Here is a 25,004-nt window from a genome sequence, read left to right as displayed (position 1 = left end):
CAACTTCGATATCACTGCAACCCATGATGCTTCTCTGGCAACCATCTGCCCGCCATTGCTTCCCACCCTCTGGGTTAAGTTGATTAGCATCTTGTGAGTTTAGAACTTTAGAGACCCCCTTCCCAGGCAATTGTAACTGCTCTTCCCCTCGAAACCATTTTCCCATTCTTCACACCATCCACGAGGCTTGGCTCTTATTTTACTTCTTCTGTTCAGTGACAGTAATCATTCTTTTAAGACTCTCCTCCAGTCCCCTACACTTTAAAGGCTGTTATATCACTGGGTGAGATACAGTTGCTCATGCTTGTAATGCTAGCACTTGGGAGGTGGAGACAGGAAGATTAAGGTGAAGGTGACAGAGAGAGACACCTTCTCAAAAGCCAACAGCCCTCCCCAAACAAGACCACACTCTTCCAACAATTATTTTCCTCCTAGTCATCCATTCTAAATCAAGGTTATTTCAATATTGATTTATATTTATATTTTACTTTTAACACTTTTACTGTAGCACTCAACAAAACCTTCAGCTGTTCACACTCTAAAGATGAAGGAAAAGATGGGTTATAAGGGTTACAGGTCCACACTTTATTTAAGGTATCTACAGAACTTCAAGTCTTTTGTCACAGCTAAAATATGTTGCTGTGGGGACATGGAATGAGTAAGTGACTCATACTTGAAAGGGAAACATTTTGATCAGGATTTTTTTTTTAGTTCATTTATTCATGATACATCTCCCTCATAGCTTCCTCTCTCTCCTCTCCTTCCAGTCCTCCTCACTTACCTCCCCTCCCCCTCCCTTGCTCCTCAGAGAAGTGGAGACTCCCATAGATGTCATGCCACCTTGGCCTGTCAAGATGCAGATAGGACTAAGTGAATCTTCTCCTATCAAGGCAAGAAGGGGCCGCCCAGTGAGGGGAAAGGAATCCGAAGGCAGTCAGCAGAGTCAGAGATAGCCCTGATCCAGCTGTTAGGAGACCCACATGAAACCAAGCTGTTACATGTGTGTAGGGGGACTAGATCTGCCCCATGCATGCTCTCTGGTTGGTGGTTCAGTCTCTGTGAGCCTCTATGGGCCCAGCTTAGTTGACTCTGTAGGTTTTTCTGCACTGTCCTTGGCCTCTCTGGCTCCTTCAGTCCTTCCTCCCCCTCTTTTACAAGATTCCTTAAGCTCTGTCTAATGCTTGACTCTGGGTCTCTGCATCTGTTTCCATCAGCTGCTGGATGAAGCCTCTCATACCATAGCTATGCTAGGCTCCTGTCTGCAAATACAGCAGAATATCATTAATAGTGTCTGAGGTTGGCTCCCTCTCGCATGGCATGGGTCTCAAGGTAGACCAGTCATTGATCGGCCATTCTGCCAACTTCTGCTCCTTTTTTATCCCTGAACATCTTATAGGCAGGACATAATGTGAGTCAAAGGATTTTTGGCTGGGTTGGTGTCCACATCCTTCCAATGGAAGTTTTGCCTGGTTTTAGGAGGTGGCCACTTCAGGTTCCATATCACCTGTTATTAGGAATTTTAGATGAGGTCACCCTCACAGATTCTTGGGGGTTTCCATTACCCTGAGTTTTTAACTCTTCCCAGAGATCCCTCAACACCCATTCTACCCCTCTCTCCAGGTTCTCTCTCCCTCAGTCCTCCCCACATTTGATCCCTTCTGTTCCCCTCCCTACCCCCTCTCCCACCCAGTTCCCTCCCTCCCTCCACTACTGATGTCCATTTTACTTCTCCTTCTCAGTGAAATTTTAGCATTTTCCCTGGGTCCCTCCTTGTTCCTTAGCTTCTTTGGATCTGTGGGTTGTAGTATGCTTATCCTGTACTTTATGGCTAATATCCACTTATAAGTAAGTGCATACCATGTTTATCTTTCTGGGTCTGGATTAACTTACTCAGGATAATATTTTATTGTTCCATCCATTTGCCTACAAATTTCATGATGTCATTGTTTTAATAGCTGAGTAGTATTCCATTGTGTAAATGTACCACATTTTCTTTATCTATTCTTTGGTTGAGAGACGTCTAGGTTATTTCCAGTTCATAGCCAATAAAGTTGCTATGAACACAGTTGAGCAAATGTCCTTGTGATATGGTAGAGCAAATTTTGGGTATATTCCCAGAAGTGGAATAACTGGGACTTGAGATAGAACTATCCCCAATTTTCTGAGAAACTGCCAAATTGATTTCCAAAGTGGTTGTACAAGTTTTCACCCCCACCAGGATTGAAGGAGTGGTCCCTTTTGTCCACATCCTTGATAGCATGTGCTATCCCTTGAGGTTTATTTTTGTTTTGTTTTGTTTTTTTGTATTGTTCTGGTTTGTTTTGTTTTGTTTTTGTTTTTGTTTTAATCTTAGCTATTCTGAAGGGGGTAAGATGGAATCTGAGTCATTTTGATTTGCATTTCCCTGATGACTGAGAATGTTGAATCTTTCTTTAAGTGCTTCTTGGCCATTAGAGATTTCTCTGATGATAATTCTCTGTTTGGCTCTGTACTTCATTTTAAAATTTGGTTTGTTGATGTCTAGCTTCCTGAGTTCTATAAAGAACCCGAGATATTTTGGATATCAGCCTTCTGTCAGATATAGGGGTGGTAAAGACCATTCCCCAAAAATGGTAGGCTACCATTTTTTTCTTATTGATGGAGTCCTCTGACTTACAAAAGATTTTCAGTTCATTGAGACCTCATTTGTTAGTTGTTGATCTAGGTGCCTGAGCTGTTGGTGTTTTGTTCACAAAGTTGTTTCCTGTGCCAATGCGTTCAAGGTTATTCCCCACTTTCTCTTCTATCAGATTCAGTGCATCCAGTTTTATGCTGAGGTCTTTGATCCATTTGGACTTGAGTTTTGTTCAGGGTGATAAATATGGATCTATTTGCATTCTTCTATATACAGACATTCAGTTACACCAGCACCCTGTGTTGAAGATGCTTTCTTTTTTCCATTGTATAGTTTGGTCTTCTTTGTCAAAAATCAAGTGTCCATAGGTGTGGGTGTACTTCTGGATCTTCACTTTGGGACCATTGATCAACCTGTCTATCTTTATGCCAATGCCATGTGGTTTTATTTACTATTGATATGTAGTACAGCTAAGATCAGGTATAGTGATACCTCCAGAAGTTCAAGGTTTTAAAAATGGGGATTTATGGGAAATAAATAAGAGGGCAGAGTTCAAATGAATGAATGACAAGAGCAAACACTGGGGTCTGAGAACCTTGCAAGTTCAATGGTCTCAGAACCTGGAGGCAGGTGACACATACCATTGTCTTTGTTCTAGGGATCTCCAGGAACTGGATGACAGCACCCAGCTCCCCCTGCTTTGTCACTTCTCAGAAACAGCTGAAGGGCTCACCACTATCCGGGCCTTCAGGTGAGTAACACATCTTCAGATTGCCAATGAGGGGCAAATCCATTCACAAGTGTATATCAACAAATAACAGCTAACTGACACCCCTTTGAAGGCATACAGTGTTGCTCATTGTAAACTACACAGCAGGAATAAGAATGGACATCATTGATTAGGGTTACTCATCTGACAATTTAAGAGTACAGAATGAATTGACCCAGTGGGAAGGAATTGGCTGAAGCCTCCAATAAAACACTTACACAGTGAATCCAGCCAGGCATGATGGTGCACACCTTCAATCTTAGTACTTGGTGATTGTGGTGGTGGTGATGTTGACAGGAGGACCAAGAGTTCTAGGCCAGCCAAGGGAACATAGAAAGTTCAAGACCAGCCTTGAGTCCATGAAAGCCTATCTCAAAAATACAACAAAAGTAAAAAAAAAAAGAAAGAGAGAGAGAGAGAGAGAGAGAGAGAGAGAGAGAGAGAGAGAGAGAGAGAGAGAGAGAGAGAGAGAGAGAGAGAGAGAGAGAGAGAGAGAGAGAGAGAGAGAGAGAGAATCCACACTTCTCTATGTTTGTAAGCAGCAATAACTAAGTTTCCATGGACCAAGCTACTTCCTATTCAAGTTATATCATAAAGGTGGTGTAACTGGCCATTTTCTTTGATCTAGAAAACTGATATTTTAAAGCATTGCATATTTTTTCCACCCTATTACATATGTGTATTGATTTCAATCACAGATTTGTCCAACCTAAGATGTTTATTTTAAGAATATGGGAATGGTTAACAGAATGGATCATTAAGAAGCAACCTTTGAAAACATTATGTATGATGAGAACTCTACCTAAATCTATGTGAGTTTCATTTACCCAACTCATACCTCACATCCTAGCATGATTTCTCCACATGGAGTGTAAAGCCTCTTACAGAGAATTTCAACATTAACTATTGGTATTGAACATACAGTTATTGGCATAACTTTATAGTCTAATAGTACTTGGCAGGGACCATCAATAAATATAGCATATTGAATATTAATCTTGCCACCAAGCTATTCTTTTCCAATTAGTTTATATAAGAAATATTTGTTAGAATAGTATATAGTAACATAACCAAGTACTATTCAAATACATAAATTAAGATTGAATACACATGGCTGTTTATTTCTATCCCAATTATAAGTCAGTCTTTAGTCAGTATGTGATCTTATTTTATTTCCCTTATGAGTACTTATATGAGTATGTTCTCATTATCTGTTTTATTTAAAATATTTGCAGGAACAGGGTTTTCTTCTCACTGTTAATATACCCTGACTTGGGAGATGCTTATTGTATTTGTTTAGTGAGTTGGTGCTGGCTCTGTCCTGAGGGGGTCACCACACAGGAGAGAGGGTTTGAGGGATAAAGATGACAGTATAGTGAGACCTATGGAGGTGTACTTCACAGACAGCTGTATCAGAGGGTTGGGTGGTCTCTTGTTTCCAAAGTAGATGGAGATACTTGTTGGACAATGGACCTTTAAATGAGGACGAGTTGAGATGGAAGGCAAAGGGGACAGAAGGTCCAGAGGAAAAAGCATGAAGATTTCTATTTTATGTATAACTCAAATCCAGTGTCACATGATCCCAAGATGGAGGTCATCACAGTGAAGCTTGAGAACATGGAGGCTGGTGCTCACAGGGAAGGAGTGAGTTTCTCTGTGTGGAACTTGGATCTTGTTCTTTCTGTGTTGTGGAGTCACTGAAGAATCTCAACAGGAAACTGACACACTCACAGTTATGTTAATTACAACAATTGACTCACCAATGTTAAGTCAGGATGACCGAAGCTAAAGGTAGGAAGATGCCAGGAGGCCATGTTTGAGACACAGTCTTATAGGAAGCACCATTGTGAAGGACCTTAATTCAGGCTGGTCTTCCTCGTCCCATGATTCCAGGGAAGAAATAGCATCAAGCGTACTTCTCAGGGAAGGCCTTGTCTTCTTACTAAGGGAGAGGATTCATACCAGTTGAGAAACTAAGGCACATAAGGAGGCAAAAGCTTAGGGTAGTGGGGGGACTTTGTGTTTAGTCTGAGAATCTCACAAGAGTAAAGACATGTATCAGAAAGGCACTGTACAACTCGGACATGGATGGAAGTGTCACAATAGTGAGCATGTTAAAAAAAAATGACTGGACAACAGTTGTTAAAAACAGAAAAAAATAAAAATAAAAGAAGTTAAATGTATCCTTTGGATATAGAAACCACGATGCTGTTTATGACCTTAACAATAGCAGAACTGGTTAAGGAGTAGTGAAATCAGAAGCCAGAAGCCGGTGGACTAATTAGAATGGCTGGTGTCGGGAGAGTTAAAAGATTTCTACCCCAGGGATGTATTAAGGCATCATTTTTTTTTTTTTAAGAAAGTAATGAGCTAGAGACGTTTGATGGCTGATGGGAAGATACGAGGTGTAGGCAGGGTCTGGGAAGTTGATCAAGCAGGTTTCAGTAGCAGGTTGACAGGGATGTAGCTGGTCAGATGGGCAGCTTTACTGGAAGGGGATTTTGTACAGCGTGCTTCTGAGACAGCATGGAGGGTGTGTGTGTGTGTGTGTGTGTGTGTGTGTGTGTGTGTGTGTGTTGGGGGAATCAGGAAGCTGGAGATGGACAGCAGGACTCAACACACCAGAACCTTCACTTTCTCCCTGCGGGACAACATGGGTCACCTGAAACTGCCAAGGATGGGTCATCTGAAACTGCCAAGGATGGGAGTCAGGGAGAACATCTTGAAGAATCTGAGAAAGGTTTAGAAAAAAGTAGACCAGGGCAAGGTCCAACTTCTTAATTTTCCTCCTGCACTAAACACACTGGTAAAATTGAATTAATTGTACATTAAGAAAAGCTCTAGATAGCTGTAAGAATAGCAGAATATTACACCTTACCTTTTATGCTTGAATAATAGATGTGTAAGGCTTCTCTAATTTCTATCTTAAAGTATCTTGTCTATTAAGTATTGTAAACAATAGCGTTTTCAGTGATGATAAGTATTTTTAAAAGACAGTGATGGCCTAACTGCTCTGGATAAGTTTCTAGAATCATTGGGGTTGGTACTCATGACCAAGAATGAAGCATGGTCTTCATGATGTTCAGTGGTTAAGATACACCACTGCTCTCACTGAATTAGGTTTCTCACACCCCTATCTGGTGGCTCACAACAGCTTATCTAAAACCTTCTTCTGTTATACACAGGGAACTGTACTCATATGCACCTAATTATGTACACACACATAATTAAAATTAAAATAGATCATGGAAAAATACTTGAAAAGAATTGAGCACAGGAGTTCCCATATCTGTTCCTTTCCTATGTCTACCCAGTGTCCCCTGGGCCAGCTCCCTCAGAAAGCCCTTCTTGGATTGAACCTTATATTCCCTTTGCGCTCGGGGCACACTCACATGTAACAGGAAACCTGTAGTCATTTACAAGGCAAGTATTACAGCTAAATTAGACTACGTTGTCAATGACCTTTGCCACTGCTTTGTGTGTGTGTGTGTGTGTGTGTGTGTGTGTGTGTGTGTGTGTGTGTCTGACAGAATAAAGGTCTAAGAATGTTCAGAAGATGAACTGGATGTGGATGAAAAGATACAGACTGAGTGTGTCAAAGTTTCCATTAGGAAAACAGAAGGTCTCTTGCCAAGCAGAAACAGAGGAATGCTCCCTGCGCGCTTTCAGCCCTCCTCCCTCTGCTCCAGGCTGTTGCCAGTTCCCTACAAATGTGGAGTGATAGAAAGACACAGCGGAGAAGCAGTTCCCAGACAGAGCGCACTGTCAGGATCACAAGCTCTGGTCTACTGGCTGCATTTGTCCAGGGTGATGAGAACACCCGTCCAGGAGAACCCTGGATCTTCTCACTCCTGTTTCCTGTTAGGGTACCTACAATGCCTTGTCCACCCCAGAAACCTGTCCCCTCCCCCAAATAAAACTACTACCAGACCATCTTCCCCCTCCAGGAAGCCAGGGTTAGCCCTTCCCCTCTCCCCACCCCCTCTACCTGGTTCTCTATTCAGATCCTCTGATGTAAATCTCTCCTTTATGCCCTTAGGCTCATGAAAGGAAGGTCCTGGGCTGCCTCAGACTCACTAGCTAGCAAGATTTCTCCCACCCTGAGAAAGACACATCTTGTTCACTGTATATCTCGAGAACCTAGCACAGTGTTTTCCCTGTGGTGGAGAAAGGATGCTTAGATGCAAATATAGTCAACATTCCTCTAGTGAGCAAGTCTACCTTGCACATCCCTGGCAAGCATGGAGATATGAGCCTTACAAAGACCATCACAGTTTGTTCTCACTGTTGCTGTGAATCCTAAAACCTCAGAGGCCATTCTGCCTTCCAGCTCCTCACTATAGTCACCCCTCCTAAGGTCACGTGGAAGACAGACACGCTCCTTGGACTGTTCAGTCCCAAGCCATGGTGTTGCCATTCTTTGACATAGGTCCCCCTGGACGTGGCATTTAGTTCAAGGCTGCATAACTCAACTCGAAGTCATGGTTTGGCTCTCACTGCTAAACTCTGATCGTTGCAGATCAGACACTGCTGTCTCACCAAATTATCTCTCTGGCTTGGCACACTAGAATGATCAGATTGATTGGAGAGATACCAAGTATCTGCTTTATACTGGCCTGTATGGACTCTGATGGCGGGCCAAAAGTACCCCGCCCAGGACTTCTTCTTTCTTTGATACGAGTGATGAGTTATTTAAAAGTTTTGCAATTTTACTGGAAGATTTTACAGGAGTGGGGGATTCTTTTAGCAAGGAGGGCTCACTAGTGAGTAGGTCAGTAATTTCTTACAAAACGACCTATAGATGGCTTATGTCAGAAGAGTTGTGGCCACGGGGAGGAAAGAAGCTAACTCAGAAGGGTATGGAACCAACTTTCAAACCAATTGCTTGCCAGCTCTGTTTTGTCTATTATTTAAGGAAAGTGATTACAAAGTCAGGATATGTTTGTTACGTAGAAAAGATGTTTTTCTTTTCAGCGTGTATGTGTGAAATCATATCTAGGATGTTCAAGTGCTTAAGGATCTTCTTAATTTGTAAAACAAACTTTCTATGGCATAGATTCCTTGTGCATGGTGGTGCAAGGGGTTTGAGGGTTAGGGTGAGACATGCTCACACAGGATATAGGCTTGCTTGAAGGTTATTGCTAGTTCTGCTAGAAAAGCAAGCCACGCAGAATTGTGTTTGATCGTGTTGAGCACCAAGGATGAGCTTAAGTTCCCCGTGGACCAGTCTCTCCATCACCATGACCATTAGGGTGAGAAACCTCCCAACCCTGGAAGATGGAGGACTTTCTCTTATGTCACTCTAGAGACTTTACAGTGCCTTGTTCACCCCAGAAACCCAGTTTCACCCCTAGAGCTACTCCCAGGCAATCTTCCCTGTGCTCTGGGAAGCCTGGCTTTAAACTTCCCTCTCCCCACCCTCTGTGTCTATTCAGATCACACATCACCCAAAAGGAAATCCCCTTCGCTTTCACAGGCTCACTGCAAACAGACCCTGTGCTGTGCCTGCCATCTGTGAGACCCCTCGATCTTCTGCTCCTTGGCGCCCTACTTTCTTTCTTTGGTTTTTTTTTTTTTAAAAAAAAAGCCGAACAAAAAGAATATATTTGAAGGAATATATTTACCTGTTGTAAATGTATGGTTTTCTGACTCCATTGGTTCTCATCCAGCCCAGCTCAATATCATTTGGAAAAATGAAATAAACACCTCAAACACAGGTACTGTGATTTCTGTAGCCCAGATGGCATAGGCCAAGTCTCCTTTGCATGGATCCTCCAATACTGTGGTATCACAAAGTGACCTTTAATGAAGATTTGTCATAGCAATGGCTTCTTTTCCTAGCTGTAGCGTGAAAACGGAGCAAACCCTCTTGGTCTCTATCCAGAACCCAGCAGAGCAACTCTGGAGTCCACTCGCCTGTCATGCATCCCATCCGTGTGTCACTCTGTTACAAACCACTCAGTTAACTGTGACTGGCTTTTACTAATTCGCCTATTAAGTGACTAACACCACGGTGTCTTTGTTTTCTGCAGGCATGAAACCAGATTCAAGCAACGCATGCTCGAACTGACAGACACAAACAACATTGCCTACTTATTTCTCTCAGCAGCCAACAGATGGCTGGAGGTCAGGACGGTACGTTCATTGTGTTCCTTGTGCGATTTCGTAATGGAAACCAAACGGACAGGAGACTTGGCGTGGAGAGGCAGATGTCTGGCGGAACTAGCCTTCTACGGACAGTCAGGACCAGGCCTCCATTGACTGAACTTTAAAATAGATCAGGTTTGGTTTTGTTCCAGATGAAATTTATTTTCATGTTGTAGCTAATCACACACACACAAAAAGCCCCCAAAGCAAAACTCACTCTGTGTTCTTTATATCCTCCGAACTACCTAAGTTCACGGGATAGTAAATATTTATACAATGCCATTTTTTTTTGTAAGACAATTTGAAAAGTGACCACCACTACACTGATGTCCTTCACTGATCCAGACAAGCCTGTAAGGGATGGTAAATTTCTATGTTTTAAGCCCATGGAGGGTTACATTAGAACAAAAATATCAGCAGCTAAGTCATCTATTGCTGTCTTCTCTCCTGTGTGACACACAGGAATAAGCACAGACTTTGGCACAGTATAGACTTCATGTACCAGATTAAGTTCTTGCTGTGCCAGATCCCTCTTCATTTATAACGTAAGAATAAAAACATGTACCTCATGGACGTGTCCCTAAAATAACAATGAAAGCAACGGAATTGTCCTAGTATGCTAGTCTAGCTTGATTTGTTGCTGTGATAAAATATGCTATGAAAACATTAGTGAGGGAAGAAAGGGGTGTATCTCAGCTTACAGTTCCAGCTAAGCCTCCCTCATTGTGGGAGTCAAGGAAGAAACTTTAAAGAACAAGTCCTATCATATCCACCGTCAAGGACAGGGAGAAAAAGAGATGCAATACAATCTCAAGCACTTGCTTCCTCTACTCTTTTTGTTTTGTTTTGGTTTGGTTTTGGTTTTCGGTTTTTGGTTTTTCGAGACAGGGTTTCTCTGTATAGCCCTTGCTGTCCTGGAACTCACTCTGTAGACCAGGCTGGCCTCGAACTCACTCCGAGTGCTGGGATTAAAGGTGTGCGCCACCACGCCCGGCTCTGCTTCCTCTACTCTTACACATTTCAGGATACCTGTCTGGGGGGGGGGGGCGGGCGCTGCCCACAGTGGCACAGGACTTTCCACATCAATTAACTTAATGGAGACAGTTTCCCACAGACATGCCCAAGGACTACCTAGTGTGGATAACCCCTCACTGGAACTCTCTAGCCAGGCGACTCTAGGGTTTGTCAAGTTAATCTAAGTCCCTGCTGTAGATTATTTGTATCCCCAACCAGATGCAGATTTTCTTTGAAAACCCCATAACCAGAGAAGGTAGACTATATAAGAAGTTTAATGGGGTCAAAATGAAGGCTTCCAAGTTCAAGAGTGGCCATAAAATACATTGATCCAGATTGACAGTCTCAGACCACCTATGTCTTTAGTTACTGTGATTTCTTACTGATTGACAAAAGTAGTGAAGACTCTTCATTATCAGTGGTAAAGATCGTTTACAACCATGTCAGTGAGAGCTCATTGACCAACTGAACACAATTATGTTGCACAAAATTTTGAAAGAAGCATTAGTTGTTAAAAACAACAAATAAACCATCTTTCAGGAGGGTGTGAAGGCTGAAAAAATCAGGACAGAGTTACTTAGGAGTTACAGATTCCTGAAAGTTAGGTACGTGGTTGCGTAAAGTCTATAACAAAACCCAAGCTTGGTTTCCAGACTCCATCTAGACCACTCTTCTTTATTTGAAGCTTCTGTTTTCTTTCTTCTTTTAAAGATCCCCATGATTCTCTGGGGAGAAATACCATATTGGAATAGTAGAACTAACAGAATATCTCTGTGGGTGGATTTTCAGAACTGTAATGTGACAATGACAGTAGTTGCCCTTGATTCGGGTCTTTCTTAGCTTGGAGATCAGGCGTGATGTTTAGGGGTAAGTTGTTTTCCTTGGATTTGAGACGTCTATGGCTGCAGCCCTTAGCACCTCCCAATGGCAGGTTCACAGACAAGTGTAGGACAAGAATGTTCATGCAGACCATATGTCCTGTTCTTAGAGCCAAACCAAGATATCAGCACCCAAGCCTGCCAGGAAAGGGAAGGGCAGGGCAAACCAGAGAGAAGCAGCAGCCAAGTTCAAAGTGGCTGCGTCTGACCCAGAATTTTAACCCCCACAAGAAAAATCAATCAAATCTACCTGAGTATAAAGAATTCAGTTTCCTTGAAGACCAAAGAAGGGATTGCATTTTTAAATGGCAGGGACAGACTCTGTCCTTCATTCCACAACTCCCTGACACATTGGAAGACATTGCATGAAACATATTTGTTATTTTAACTTCTTTTTGCATTCTGTATATCACAACACTTCAGAGATTCACCAGACCACTTTCATGAGTAAAATTACCCCTCAAAAACGAATGCAGAGGCCAGAGAGATGGCTCAGCTGTTGAGATCACTGGTTGCTTTTCTAGTGGACATGGGTTCAATTCCCAGCACGTAAAGATCTGCTCACAGGTACCTGCGACTCGAGGTCTGGGGAGTCTGATGCTCTCTTCTGGCTTCCTCAGATCCCAGGTGTGAATGTGGTGTACACACACACACACACACACACACACACACTTACACTTAAAACAAAATAAGTTTATTTAAAACTAAGTGCTGTAGTACAGAAGCATATGTCACAGACGGATTGTCACATAAGGCAAAGCTTTTTCGCCCACTTGGCTTCATTACTGTTGGCGTGTGGAAGGGACCTCATCATTGTATCTGTAACTTTAGCCTCACATAAGTGGGGTTTTGTCAGAGAAAATGAACACTGAAATCAGGACCTTGGAGATGAAAGTGTAAGTTGTTCGCAGTTCTACAACTAGACGGGCTTTGTTTTGTAAGTCCTCTGAGGGTAGAAAAAAAGTAAGGAAAAGCTTTATCTGGCTCAAAAACAAAAACAAAAACATTGATCCTATCTGCACTCTTCACACAGCCCTTCATGCTCCTCTCATTAACCACAGCATCCAGGAAATCAACAGGAATATCTGCTCTGAGTGAATAGCCACCATGTTTTCAGAACAGACACAACTAACAGGGCAGAAGGAGGGTAATGGCATTGGGCATTAATTAGTCAGGCAGCTTTTCTGGAAACTTCTAAGAGGGCTGGAAGCCTTAGTGCGGAAAGGAGAAAGCTGGACTTCAGAGCTTCCTGTGGCCGAGCGTCCCCCATTTCCTCTTCTCAAACATTCTTGATTTCAGAGCCCCCACTCCCACCCCCTTGCTGCTGGCAGAAAATCCCCATGAGAAGGGAGGGAGGGAAACCGGAGCAGATGGAGGTTGTTGAATCGGAAAGAAGATCCCAGGGCTCCATCCAGCTTGAAAATTCTGTCTAGTAAACTCCTGATGCTTGTTTCTTTCCCCGTTCATGTTGAATAAGGGTTCAGAAAATCCGGAGGCTTAGGAGAGTGTCAATGGATAAAGTACCAACACACAACTCTGAGGAGAAGAGTTTGGCTCTTAGAACCCCAGGTCTGGGGGGCTGCTGTAATCATAAAAAGCTGTAAGAATGGATGTTGGGGAGGTGTTGGGGAAGGGGGTGCCTCAGTTTATTTAGGGCATGGGGAGGTGGTGAAGAGGTTAGCAGAGGTAGAGAAAGGCTGAGAGAAGGGGAGGTCGGCCATGACCCCATGGAGAGAGGGGGGAAGGGAATGGGGAGAGGGGGAGCAAGAGGCAAAGGGCAAGGGAGAAACAAAAGGAAGAGAACAAGAGAGGCAAGAGAGAGAGGAGGGGCTAAGCAGCCCCTTTTATAGTGGGCCAGGCCTACCTGCCTGTTGCCAGGTAACTGTGGGGAGGAGCATACCTGGCTGCTGCCAGGTAACTGTGGGGTGGAATCCAGACAGAGTACCAAAAGGGGCTACCTGCCATCCTGGGGAGGCAGGGAAGGGATTCCCAGGCAGGCTAATTAGACTAGAGGAGTTAGCCAGCTCTGCCACAGAAAAGGCACATGTCACTACACACACACATAGGCATACATATGCAAATGCAAACACGTGCATACACCACACACACACACACACACACACACACACACACACCCCGCATCTACACATGAAAAGAAAAGGAGAACTAGAAAGAGTTAAGGCCATCCAGAGTTATTGTCTTTCCTTGGTTCTATGGTTTCTGTGTGGAAGATTTCATCTTGCCTACCACATTCATTTCCCACTCTCTTGGATTGAGAAAGCATAAAGAAGGTTTTAACACATCCAAGGGGTGACCGAAGGGATAGAGGGACTTGACTGGCAGACAAATAGCAAGAGCAGGGCCACCCTGCTTGCCCTGGCAGGGGAAGGAACTGTTTTCCTATCAGTGCTGAGTGAAGTGGCCAGGGTTCTGTGTATGTCCCCAGGGCTTGGCCTTTGAACACAGCTCACTTACGTCCTCTTCATCCCTCCATATTAAACAATTCCAGTTCTCTGGCATTGGTGTATCCGCTTGCAAAAACTGGGTAAGTCTATCTACACACAGGCTGTGGTCCCAAGGCTTTGTCGTGCTGTGTGGTAGAAGGCTGTAAGAAAATTCCCATCAAGAAGCCAACACAAACAAACAACACAAGAAGTCAGTAGGCACGCCATGCGGAAGTGAAAACAGTTGCTTAGTCTGCCTTCAGTCTGTTTGGTGAGACAGCCAAGAGCTTTCCAGCTCCACAGTAGACAGGGCTTTAATCACTGCAACCTGAGTCTCTAATATAATTTTCCTGTCCCCAAGTGCTAGAGAGGAGCATTTCTAAGGACTAGTGGAGAAAAGGGGAGGCTATAGTTTTCCGTTGCTGCTGATTGCAGAGAATTACGGTTTTCGTTATAATGCCAAGTACAGATAGATATCATGGGCTCACTGGAATTGGACCAGAGGTTTCTCTCCAGCCAATAGGAATCAAAGCTTCCCTTCCAGGAGCACTGGCTTTACATGATCAGATTGCAGTCCAGGGGTGACTAGAGGAGCTTTCCTCTGAAAGACAAGGACTTAGTTCAGTCCCTGCCCCCCAGAACACACAAGAAGCCAAGGGTGGCAGTATGCTGCTCTTATCTCAGTACTGAGGAGCTGGAGACAAGCAGACCCCAGGGCCTCACTGGCTCACTACTTGGTGAGTTCTATGCCTTAAAATACAAAGTGGACAGAACCTGAGACATACACGCACGCACACGCACGCGCGCGCGCGTGTGCACACACACACACACACACACACACACACACCTACATTCACATGTGCACACGCACACCAAACATCACACACACAAAATTATAGTTTGGCACTATACAAATGATTTGGTGTGGTTGAGCTCTCCCTGGAGAATGGGTAATTCATGTACTTAGGTTTATTTCCTAACAGACTCTCACTGTGGAAGGTGTCTGTCACCAAATAGGTTGGTTAAGACGTGTTGGGTCTGAACAGAGGCGTGCTACTCCTGATCCCTATGCATCCTCCATCTTCTCTCTAGATTGTCAGACCACTGGCTTCTGTTTTCTTAATTTATTACCTTTAAACTATTTTGCTATTCACAAATATTTTGAAGAACTGGAAGGGAGATAAAATGCTAATCCATCACCTGTGTGTTCATGTTAATAGCACAGCATCTGGAGGACAGGAGCCGGCTTGGACATTTGTACCTTTGCTAAGTCTCACCTTCCTAGTTCACTTGTGTGCTTGAACGGAATCAACTGAAGCTTAGCAAGTCTCTGTGAGACATCTTGATAAATATTTTGCACAAAAAAGCATCTCTTGTGCAGATCAAGTTAACATTCTAGTTACATACTCCAGAGTGTTTCTAAATCTTTAGAAAATAAGTTGCTTTGTTTTTTAAGATTTCTTATATATGCATGTATGTGAAGGGAGTGTGTGTGTGGGGGGGTGTGCACGTTATGTATCCTCTTTGAATATAAAATACAGACTTACATGTATGCATGATTTTCTGTGACTACATACAATTTAAGAACTGCAAATGAAAGAGAACATGTTTGCCTTTGTGAGACTGTCTGGGGGGTATTTAACACTACATTTGCATCTGCCTGTGAAAGTGACGTCACTTTGATATCCTTTATGGATAAAAATAATTTCATTGAGAGGATGCATTTTTTTTTTAACGGAGGGTGAGCTCACCTTGTGCCTTATTCCATGAAGCGCAACTGACCTTCTGGATGCATCCGGCATCAGTCTCCTCAGCTTCCAGAACTCCGCTTCCTCGGACAGTAAAGGCACCATGAGCACTTGAGGAAACAAGTAACTTTGAGAAAACCCAGCAGGACATGTTGACAGAGAGCAACCCTAGGGCTGGGGCCAGCAGCCAAGAGAGAAAAGGTGCCATCCAGAAAGAGACAGGGCCTGCTGAGGAGAGGCGGAGCAGGGAAGGAGTCCCAGGTGCCATCAGAGTAGGCAGAAGTTGGAGGACAGTGACAGAAGCCTCAATAAACCACTGGGACTTGTAATTATTATTTATATAAGTGGGAGGCATTGATTAGTATAAAAGGGAAGTCTATTAGTTGATATATACTGTCAAAAGAATATGAACAAATATGAATGAAGCTTTTCTTTTCAAAGATACCAACTGTCAGGAAGCAGAGCATAGAAATTAAATCACCCAAGTGAAGCCCTTAGTGTGCATGGCCCACAGAAGTTTCCTAGGAACTGAGTCCCGGTGTCTTTAAATCCCACCAGGCACATCTCGCTGGAACGTTACCTTAGGGTCACCTTGCTTTATGAAACTCTTTGTGAATCCTTCTATTTTATTTTGAAAACTTAAAAACGTACATACGTGTATGTGCATGTACATACATGTGAACAAAGTGCCTTTGGAGTCGAGAAGAGGGCCTATGATCCCTGGAGCCACAGTGTGGGTGCTGGGAATTGAACTTGGGTCTTCTCAGTTCCAGCCCCTAGGTGAATCTGCTTAGAAAAGATGTTATGTAACCTGTGAACCTACCACATCGTGTTGAAACTATGAAATTTAGCATAGAGGGATTATAGGGGGAATCCTATAACTATAAATGTTTTTAAAGTACGTGGGAGCTCTTTCACATTTATAGACAATAACAGCAGAGCCTAAATGAGAAGGGCTCTGTGCCTGTGCAGTTGTCTCTTCAAGCCATGGGGAGAGGAAAGAGCCCTGACTGACTGAATGTGCTGTTAGCAATGACTATCAGAAGCAGCAACCAAAGGAGAATTTGCTACTCAGTGACGTTTACTGCTTCAGTAGGTTAGCTCTGCGCGATTGCTATTTAAAAACCCCTTAGTAACTGTCAGGAGATTTGAGGTGGAGTTTTATCTCGGTGCCTGTTCTGACCTCTAATACTCTATGATGCACACTGGTTTTTAAAGCTTGCTTCAAGCATTTGAAAAATTATCCATAAGTAAAAGCAATCTCAATTCCCAGGACAGCGAAACATAACTATGATGCCATCCCTTTCAATGTTTTAGTGAATTAGGCACAATTTCTACTTTTCACAAAGGAAACGTAGATTCAAAGGCATCTAAATTTAATTACCTGATCTCAGTAGCTACTAACTGGCAAAGCCAGTATCCGAACAGTCTCGTATGTCAAGGCTGGGCTCACGGTGGGCTCTGCGGCAGCGGGTGTTTGTTACTGTTTGACACAGGCACCAGTGCACACAGGGGGCCACTGGAGACACTTCCTTCTTTGTTTTTAGCACATTAGGTACTACTACTACTACTACTACTACTACTACTACTACTACTACTACTACTACACTACACCACCACCACCACCACCACCACCACCACCACCATACTACTACACTACTATCTTATCTTCCAGGGTTGATACATTTTTAGAGGGATTGGAGCTCTCTCTAGCTGCAGAAGGAGTTCACCAATTGCCTGTGACTTGAGATAATCATGTCTGAAATTCTGTTTCTAGGACCAGTGGCACATAATTAGGATAAAGCAGAAACCATGCTCATACAGTTGGGGGATGGGATTAGAAGAGGAGATGAGCGGATGTCTTTTAGTTGAGTCCAAGGCTAGCCTTTGTGAATTTTTTCTTTTATGTCTTGCAAAGTTTATCATTGAGTCATGGAAAAATCTGGTGCTTTAAGCCATGTCTATAATCCTTAACTTCCAAGCAAATGCAGCCTATTTCCTCATCTATGTGATCTGTGATTCTCATGACCCAGACACGAACATGGGTGACAGAATGCTCAACTCCAGATTTCAGCAAGCACCAGAGGCTCATTTCTGCAAGGGCTCTGTTACAGCATGGAGGGGGTCAATAGCCTACTTGACGCAGGCATATGTGAAGTCTAAGCTATGAAATAGTTGCTTGTCTGTCAAAAAAACATGTATATTGAATGGGGCACTAAATCTGATCCCAGTTGTGGCAGCAACCACAGCTTCTCTTCGGGTAAGCCACACCTTCCCTGGGAGCGCACACTGCCATTCCTGATTCCAGCCTCGTCACTTGTCTGTTTCTGACGAGTCACTTACGTGAAGCCTGACTGGACCCTCATGCACTGGTGTGCTTCCCACTGGCTGCTCACACTCTCTGAGTTGAGCGGCATCTGCTGTTTAATGACTTGGGAAATCTTCAGGTCTTTTACCTTGCTTCTCCCCTTTACAGGACTACCTGGGAGCGTGCATTGTTCTGACAGCCTCCATTGCATCCATTAGCGGCTCTTCCAGCTCTGGACTAGTGGGCTTGGGCCTTCTGTACGCCCTCACGGTGGGTATGGATGAGAATACCTTTCTTTCCATGCAATACCAGAGGGACTTCCCATAGAAATGATCAACCCACTTTCACGGACACTAGTGAAATCTGACATTTAAAACAAGATGACATTTGCACATGATAGCAAATTTGAGCCTAAAGCTAATGTTTTAGGACAGCTTAGATTAATTTCCCTCCTTTTGATTTTAAAGATTTTATTTACTATTTAATTATATGTATTTGTGTGTATGTACCTGTGTGTACATGTGTATGTGTATATGTGTGCCTGCACATGTGAACACACATGGACACAGGTGCTCACAGAGGCCAGAAAAGGATGTCAGCTCTCCTAAAGCTGGTGCTACAGGCAGTGGAGACCCACCCAGTATGGGTGTGGTGGATCTAACAACCCCAGTCCTTAGCATCATATGCTCTGAGCTGCTGAGCCAGCTCTCCGTCTGTGTATTTTCTCTTTGGCAGTGTGTAGCTAGTTTCTAAAACTTCCCAGATCCTACAGGCAATCAATCCTGAGTTGTTTGAGATCCCTGTCTTGTGTTGTGTACATCCCAACGGAGGCACTAAAGGGAGCATGGATACATATAAGATTAGAATACATATGAATGGATTGAGTTCTTGGCTGTGTAGTGGAATCAGAGAACAGTTCATGAAGGAGAGACATGGGAGAACTTTGAAGAACACACACCTTCTCTGTGGTTGTCTCATGATGCTCTCCCTGGTGCCTGTTAACCTGCAGAACTTAGGGACCATGTGATGGACACTGTCCAGGTCTTTCTGTCACCAAATGTGCAGTGAACATGAGAATTGCTCGCTTACTTTAAGTGTCACCGTTTTTTCTCATCTTTTCAGATAACCAATTACCTGAATTGGGTTGTAAGGAACTTGGCAGACCTGGAAGTCCAGATGGGTGCAGTGAAGAAAGTGAACAGTTTCTTGACTATGGAGTCTGAGAACTATGAAGGCACCATGGGTACATGCCCACTCCTGGCACCGGGCACCTGCTTTGCTTTGTCACTATGATACCAAGAGAACCCCTTCTCTTCTTCATTGACTTCCCCCTTCCTTATTTTCATTTATTTATTCATTTATTCCTTATTTTTTATTTATTTACATTTTTGAATTTATTTATTTATTTATTTATTTATTTATTTATTTATTTATGGAGTTTGTGGTTCTGTCTATGTAGCCCAGGCTGACCTTAAACTCATTCTCCTGCCTCAGCCTCCTGAGTCCTGAGAGTATGCATGTACACACCATACCCACTCTTATTTGAATATTGTGTGATATTAGCAGCTGAGAATAAGCAAAAATTTAGTCTTGGACACAAGTAGATTCTATCCAATATTGTGTAGAGACATTGTAAATGTATTTGGGACTTATTATATTGTATTCTCATTCTTACAAGCTTTATTAATTTAAATATCAAGAAACTTGAAAGTGCTAAACAGGATTCTCAATTCTACTGGAATAAAACTTCCAGGAATGTTGATGGCAGACACAATATGGTCTGCATTCCATGCGAATCTCAATGGAGCTGCATTGCTTTGCCTAAGTCGTTCAGTGGCTCTCTAGCTAGAAAAGCACAGGGTCTCGGTTATAGCTGAGGTCACTAAGTGAGCTTCCACGTCTCGCCCTGTCCCGTTTCTCATTCACCCACGTACTTCTTCCCTAGACACGAAAGCGTGATCCGTTTTCCTTTCATCATTATTCTTCTCGTACGCATACAGTTCCCCGAGAATCGCCTCAAGAACTGCTTTTTTAAAAAAATTAATCATTCCATTCGTTTATACCTCAAATGATATCCCACATCCCAGTTACCCCTCCACCCCCATCCCACATCTGCCCTCCCACCTCCTGGATTACGCAGCTCTCCAACCTCTGTACTCCCAGAGTGCTTTGCATTTACGTCCCCATGCAGCTGCCCACTTAGAACCGCAGGTGCGACTTCTTGCCTGCCTCCCAAGTTATAGCTCCTATTTTCAAATAACTGAAACGCTCACATTATACACGTTGGTTGTAGAGACCGTTCAGAAATGAACTACCTTTGAATAGCGTGGAATACTGGGACGCAGAAGTGGCGTTAATGCCCACCCTTCAGCCCCAGGTTAAACTTGTAAGAAAAACAGGGGCAGCAGAAGGGAGTTAATTAAAAGAATGAAGAGGTCAGCAGGAGTGGAAGGAAGCTAAGGGAGGGTAGGTCGGGGTGAAGAACGGACAAAGTACTTTGTGTATCTGCATGGAAGTTTCCAGAGATAAACTTTAAGGAAAGAAAATAACTCAAAAAAAATTTAAATTCTCAATCAATACTGTTTACTCTGGATTTATTTAGTTCAAAAACTAAGCTACCACAGTTTGATTCAGAAATACAATGAATTTATGCAAAACTATATATACATATATATTTACATGTTAAAGTTACTCCTGGACATTGTTTGTATATTTAAGTGTGTATTCCTTTCATCTCTCTTTAAACTACTGTTTGTCTATTCTGCTTCTCCAAGATCCTTCTCAAGTCCCAGAGCACTGGCCACAGGAAGGCGAGATCAAGATTCACGATCTATGTGTCAGATATGAAAATAACCTGAAGCCCGTTCTGAAACATGTCAAGGCTTACATCAAACCCGGGCAGAAGGTATGGGATTCACACGATCTGATTGTTTGTCTGCATAGATCTTTGGTGGAGCCCCATGGCCACATGAATGGGACCTCACCATGTCAGTGCCCACCCTGGTGTCCAGGCTCACTCACATTCTGCATATGCTGTGGGCAAAATCATCTGCATGAAAGAGAAAAGGAGAGAGCAGATCCAAGCAGGACACTGCATGCCCCTGAGTTATTCTGCCCTTAATTCGCCTCACATCAAAAATCAAAAAGGTTGACACCAGGCAGGCATACTGTTTAAAATTTCTGATTTCTGGCACAAAGACATCTCCTTGGTGCCTTCATTCTAGATTTAATCTGAAAATAATTTCTTTTAATTCATATTAAAAATGATGCCAAGAAGTGCTTGCTGACAAGAGCCTGGTATAGCTGTCCCCTGGGAGGCTCTGCCGGAACCTGACCAATACAGATGCGGATGTACACAGCCAAACATTGGACTGAACGCAGGGACCTCAATGGGGAAGTTAGGGCAAGGACTGTAGGAGCTGAAGGGGTTTGCAACCCCATAGAAAGAACACCATCAACCAACCAGACCGCCCCCCCCCCCAAGCTCCCAGGACTAAACCACCAACCAAAGAGTACACAGGGAGTACTCATGGCTCCAGCTGCATATGTAGATGAGGACTGCCTTATCTGGCATCACTGGGAGGGGAGCCCCTTGGTCCTGTGGAAGCTTGATGACCCAGGGTAGGGGAACGTTAGGCCGTTAAGGAAGGAGTGGGTAGGCTGGTGAGGGAGGGAGCACCCTCATAGAGGCAGGGGGAGAGAGGAGAGGATGAGGACTTGTGGAGGGGAAACTGGGAAGGGGCGTAACATTTGAAATGTAAATAAATAAACCAATAAAAATGAAAATAAGAAAGTAAAGATTAAGTGAGGGGAAGTGGTCTCATTGAAGCCATCACCACTCAGCTGAAATTGGACAGCTGTATGAAGGTCTGGCTGTAACTTGGTACTGAAGTAAAGCCATAGATAGAGAACAACACAGCCACACAAATGTAAAGATCAGAATGCAATCATCAGGGGCTGAGTGGGGGCGTTACATAGTACATGAGATCTAAGAAGAACACTGTAGTGCAGTTATTTGAGCAGATTTGTACTTTTCTCATGACACCTTGACAAAACTAAAAATACCTCCGTCCCTTTCATGTCTTTGCTTGAGTCTCAATTAGTCCTTTCTTCTCAGGTGGGCATCTGTGGTCGAACTGGCAGTGGGAAGTCCTCCTTATCTCTGGCTTTCTTCAGAATGGTCGACATATTTGATGGTGAGCTGTTAACTGAAATTTCATCATCCAGGTGTCCTCTCATGCTGAGCATGAAAAGGTGCTTGTCACCAACACTGACAACCTGGACTGAGTCTCAAGACCTACAGACTGGAAGGACACACTGACTCCCACGGACTGTTCTCTAGCTTCCACATGTACCGTGGTGTGTGTACCTGAGCTTGTGTGCAACACACACACACACACACACACACACACACACAGAATTTGCTTTCCTGTTTGCAGTGGGTGACAGACCAAAGGGTTTGTCTTCAGGAAACTTGTATGTGTGGTAGGGGTAGGCTGCAACAACAACAACAACAACAACAACAACAACAACAACAAGATATACATACAGGATGTCTGCTTCCAAAAAGAAATCCCATGAAGAAAAATAAAACCGGAAGGGCGAGTAAAGGCATTCTAGAAGACAGAGGACCCAAAGGAGAACAATGATTTTGACTTACAAGGCCAAATACTGAAAAAAAGCGGAACATTCCTTCCAGAAAAAAAAAAAATATCAGAAAGAGAAATCTCACCAGAAATGTGCATTTTATCAGAGGCAGATGGTTTTGATACTTAAATGGGAAGCTTTGCATTCTATATTTCAATCCAGAACTTCTTTTATTAATTCATTCGTTGGTGGAACTGGGGATTAAGGCCAGGACCTCGTGGCCAGGTGATGGTGGGATGGGGGAGGGGATAAAATATTAATTATTAAATGAATAGAAATTTCTCTCATGAGTTTGCTACCTGTCTGTGGTGTTTGTTTTTCTCTAACAGGCAAGATAGTCATTGATGGGATAGACATCTCCAAACTGCCCTTGCACACGCTCCGCTCCAGGCTGTCCATCATTCTCCAGGACCCAATCCTGTTCAGCGGCTCTATCAGGTGAGTTCACTAGTCTGACAACTTTGTGGAAGTGATCAGGTACGGCATGATGCCCCACACCTAGAGATGGAAGCCCTGGCATTGGTGTGCTGGCCTAGACAGGAACTTGGAGCTCTCTGTTTCATTCTATAAAGCCCACCGTGAGTGGTGACATTTCTGAGGTGTCCCACCCCACAGTGTCTTCTTGATTCCCGTGTCAGTCCTGAGTTTGACAGATACTGCGGACCCTCTCTGTCTTCCTCCCTGCCTTTGACAACTTCTTTTCACCTCTTAAATCATTTGGCCAAAGTGGCTCCATCGCTCTCTGTCCCTGCTTTATGGTTTCCCACAAATCAGTAAAAACTACAAATAACTGGAGACATTTGTTCTCCCAATAGTTTCCTTCATTGTCTGATTAAATCCTCAGAAAAGGCGTTTGGGGGCATATCATTATCCCCATGTCAAATGACTATTTTGAAACTCAAAGCTGTTGTGGCTTTCCTAAGTTCATAATCCAAGTGGTGGAATTGCCATTCCAGTTGCAGATTGTTTGAATCCAAAGGCTGCTCAGACTTCTTCTACTAAAACATTGGGAAAGGGTGTGTGTGTGTGTGTGTGTGTGTGTGTGTGTGTGTGTGTGTGCCTGTGCATGTATGTACATAGCTTTTTTGTTTGTTTTGCTTTTTGCTTTTGTTTCTCTTTTGTTTTGTCTGTCTCTGTCTCTCTGTCTCTGTCTCTGTCTCTCTCTTGATTCTCTTCCCTGTCACTTAACTACTACCTAATTTGGTACCTCTATTCAGAATTATTATTTGTAAGTAGAGAAAAAATATGGAATATCACTCATTATTCACCTGTAAGATTTAATTAATTAAAAGTTCTAATGGTCCAAACTTAGACAAAGCACTACAGGTAATTAAGGAATGGCAAGAGTGGGAAAATAGTCTTCGCCATGGAAGAACACATCAATTGCTTAATCCAATATGAAGTGGTCATCTCTGAAGAGACACACATGCAAGTAACATTATATGGACTGAGCAGGTTGAATTTATACAATGGTATTCATACATATATGCATATACACATACATAGCCTCATACACATATAATTAAAGAAACACGTGTCATGAATTTGAGAGTCAGACGGGGTATATAGGAAGATTTAAGGGAGGAAAGGAAAGAAATTATGTAATTATACTTTCATTTTTAAAATAAAAATGTTTTAAAAAGTTCTAGATGCATCAAGTTATTTAGCAGTACTGCTTCAACTTGTACCTCTGATACACCCCGAATACTTCTGTTGTGTACTATTTGGTCCCATATAGATTTGTGTGTTTAGCATCAGTTCTGTAGGGATATTTTCTAGACTCTATTTGACTTCTGTGCTTGCTGTGAACTGAGCCCTGTTCTGGGCATTGGAAATATTGCTCTGTGTTCACTATTGACTGATAAACAGAGATGTTCCCTTACAGGTTTAACTTGGATCCTGAATGCAAGTGCACAGATGACAGGCTTTGGGAGGCTCTAGAAATTGCCCAGCTGAAGAATATGGTCAAATCTCTGCCCGGAGGCTTAGGTATGGTCTCTGGTTATTCATTATTTAGCACCCCCACCTCATGTGCCTCCAGCTCCACATTCTGCTAGAACTGCGTGATTCTAGCCCTGATTTTATTCACGTATATTTGGAACTGTTTGGCTGTATGTATAATGTGTGCATGCACTGCCCACAGAGGCCAGGAGCAGACATCAGATTGGAGTTACAAGAGGTTATAAGCCATCATGTGTGTGCTGAGAACAAAACACGGGTCTTCTGCAAAGGGCAGCCAGTGCTCTTAACCACTCGGCTATCTCTCAGCCCACATCCCTGTTTGTTCATTTATTTGTTTGTTTTAATAAAGCTACAGTAGTAATAGAGATACACATATAAAAACAGACTGAGCCCTCATCTGCTGGTAGAATACAGATTAGCAGGGTTGATATATTACAGGGTGATATAACAGAAAGAGAAATGGAGTTGGGACT

General features: G+C 43.2%; 1 protein-coding gene across 5 annotated transcripts in view; it reads left to right on the top strand.

The window, feature by feature from the left end:
- Abcc9 (ATP binding cassette subfamily C member 9) overlaps positions 1 to 25,004 on the top strand; it is a 114,842-nt gene that overhangs the window by 79,730 nt on the left and 10,108 nt on the right. For all 5 annotated transcript variants that reach the window (XM_029534934.1, XM_029534935.1, XM_021188210.2 and 2 more), the window contains 8 exons: positions 3,273 to 3,365; positions 9,416 to 9,518; positions 18,091 to 18,192; positions 19,045 to 19,165; positions 20,697 to 20,827; positions 22,040 to 22,118; positions 22,899 to 23,007; positions 24,455 to 24,558. In XM_029534934.1, coding sequence (XP_029390794.1) covers positions 3,273 to 3,365; positions 9,416 to 9,518; positions 18,091 to 18,192; positions 19,045 to 19,165; positions 20,697 to 20,827; positions 22,040 to 22,118; positions 22,899 to 23,007; positions 24,455 to 24,558 — 842 coding nt within the window. The remainder of the gene's footprint in view (positions 1 to 3,272; positions 3,366 to 9,415; positions 9,519 to 18,090; positions 18,193 to 19,044; positions 19,166 to 20,696; positions 20,828 to 22,039; positions 22,119 to 22,898; positions 23,008 to 24,454; positions 24,559 to 25,004) is intronic.

Source organism: Mus pahari, chromosome 2 (genome assembly GCF_900095145.1).
Source record: "Mus pahari chromosome 2, PAHARI_EIJ_v1.1, whole genome shotgun sequence".
Classification (NCBI taxonomy): Eukaryota; Metazoa; Chordata; class Mammalia; order Rodentia; family Muridae; genus Mus; species Mus pahari.
Note: the sequence above shows the minus strand (reverse complement) of the source record. Positions and strands in the feature narration are given on the sequence as shown.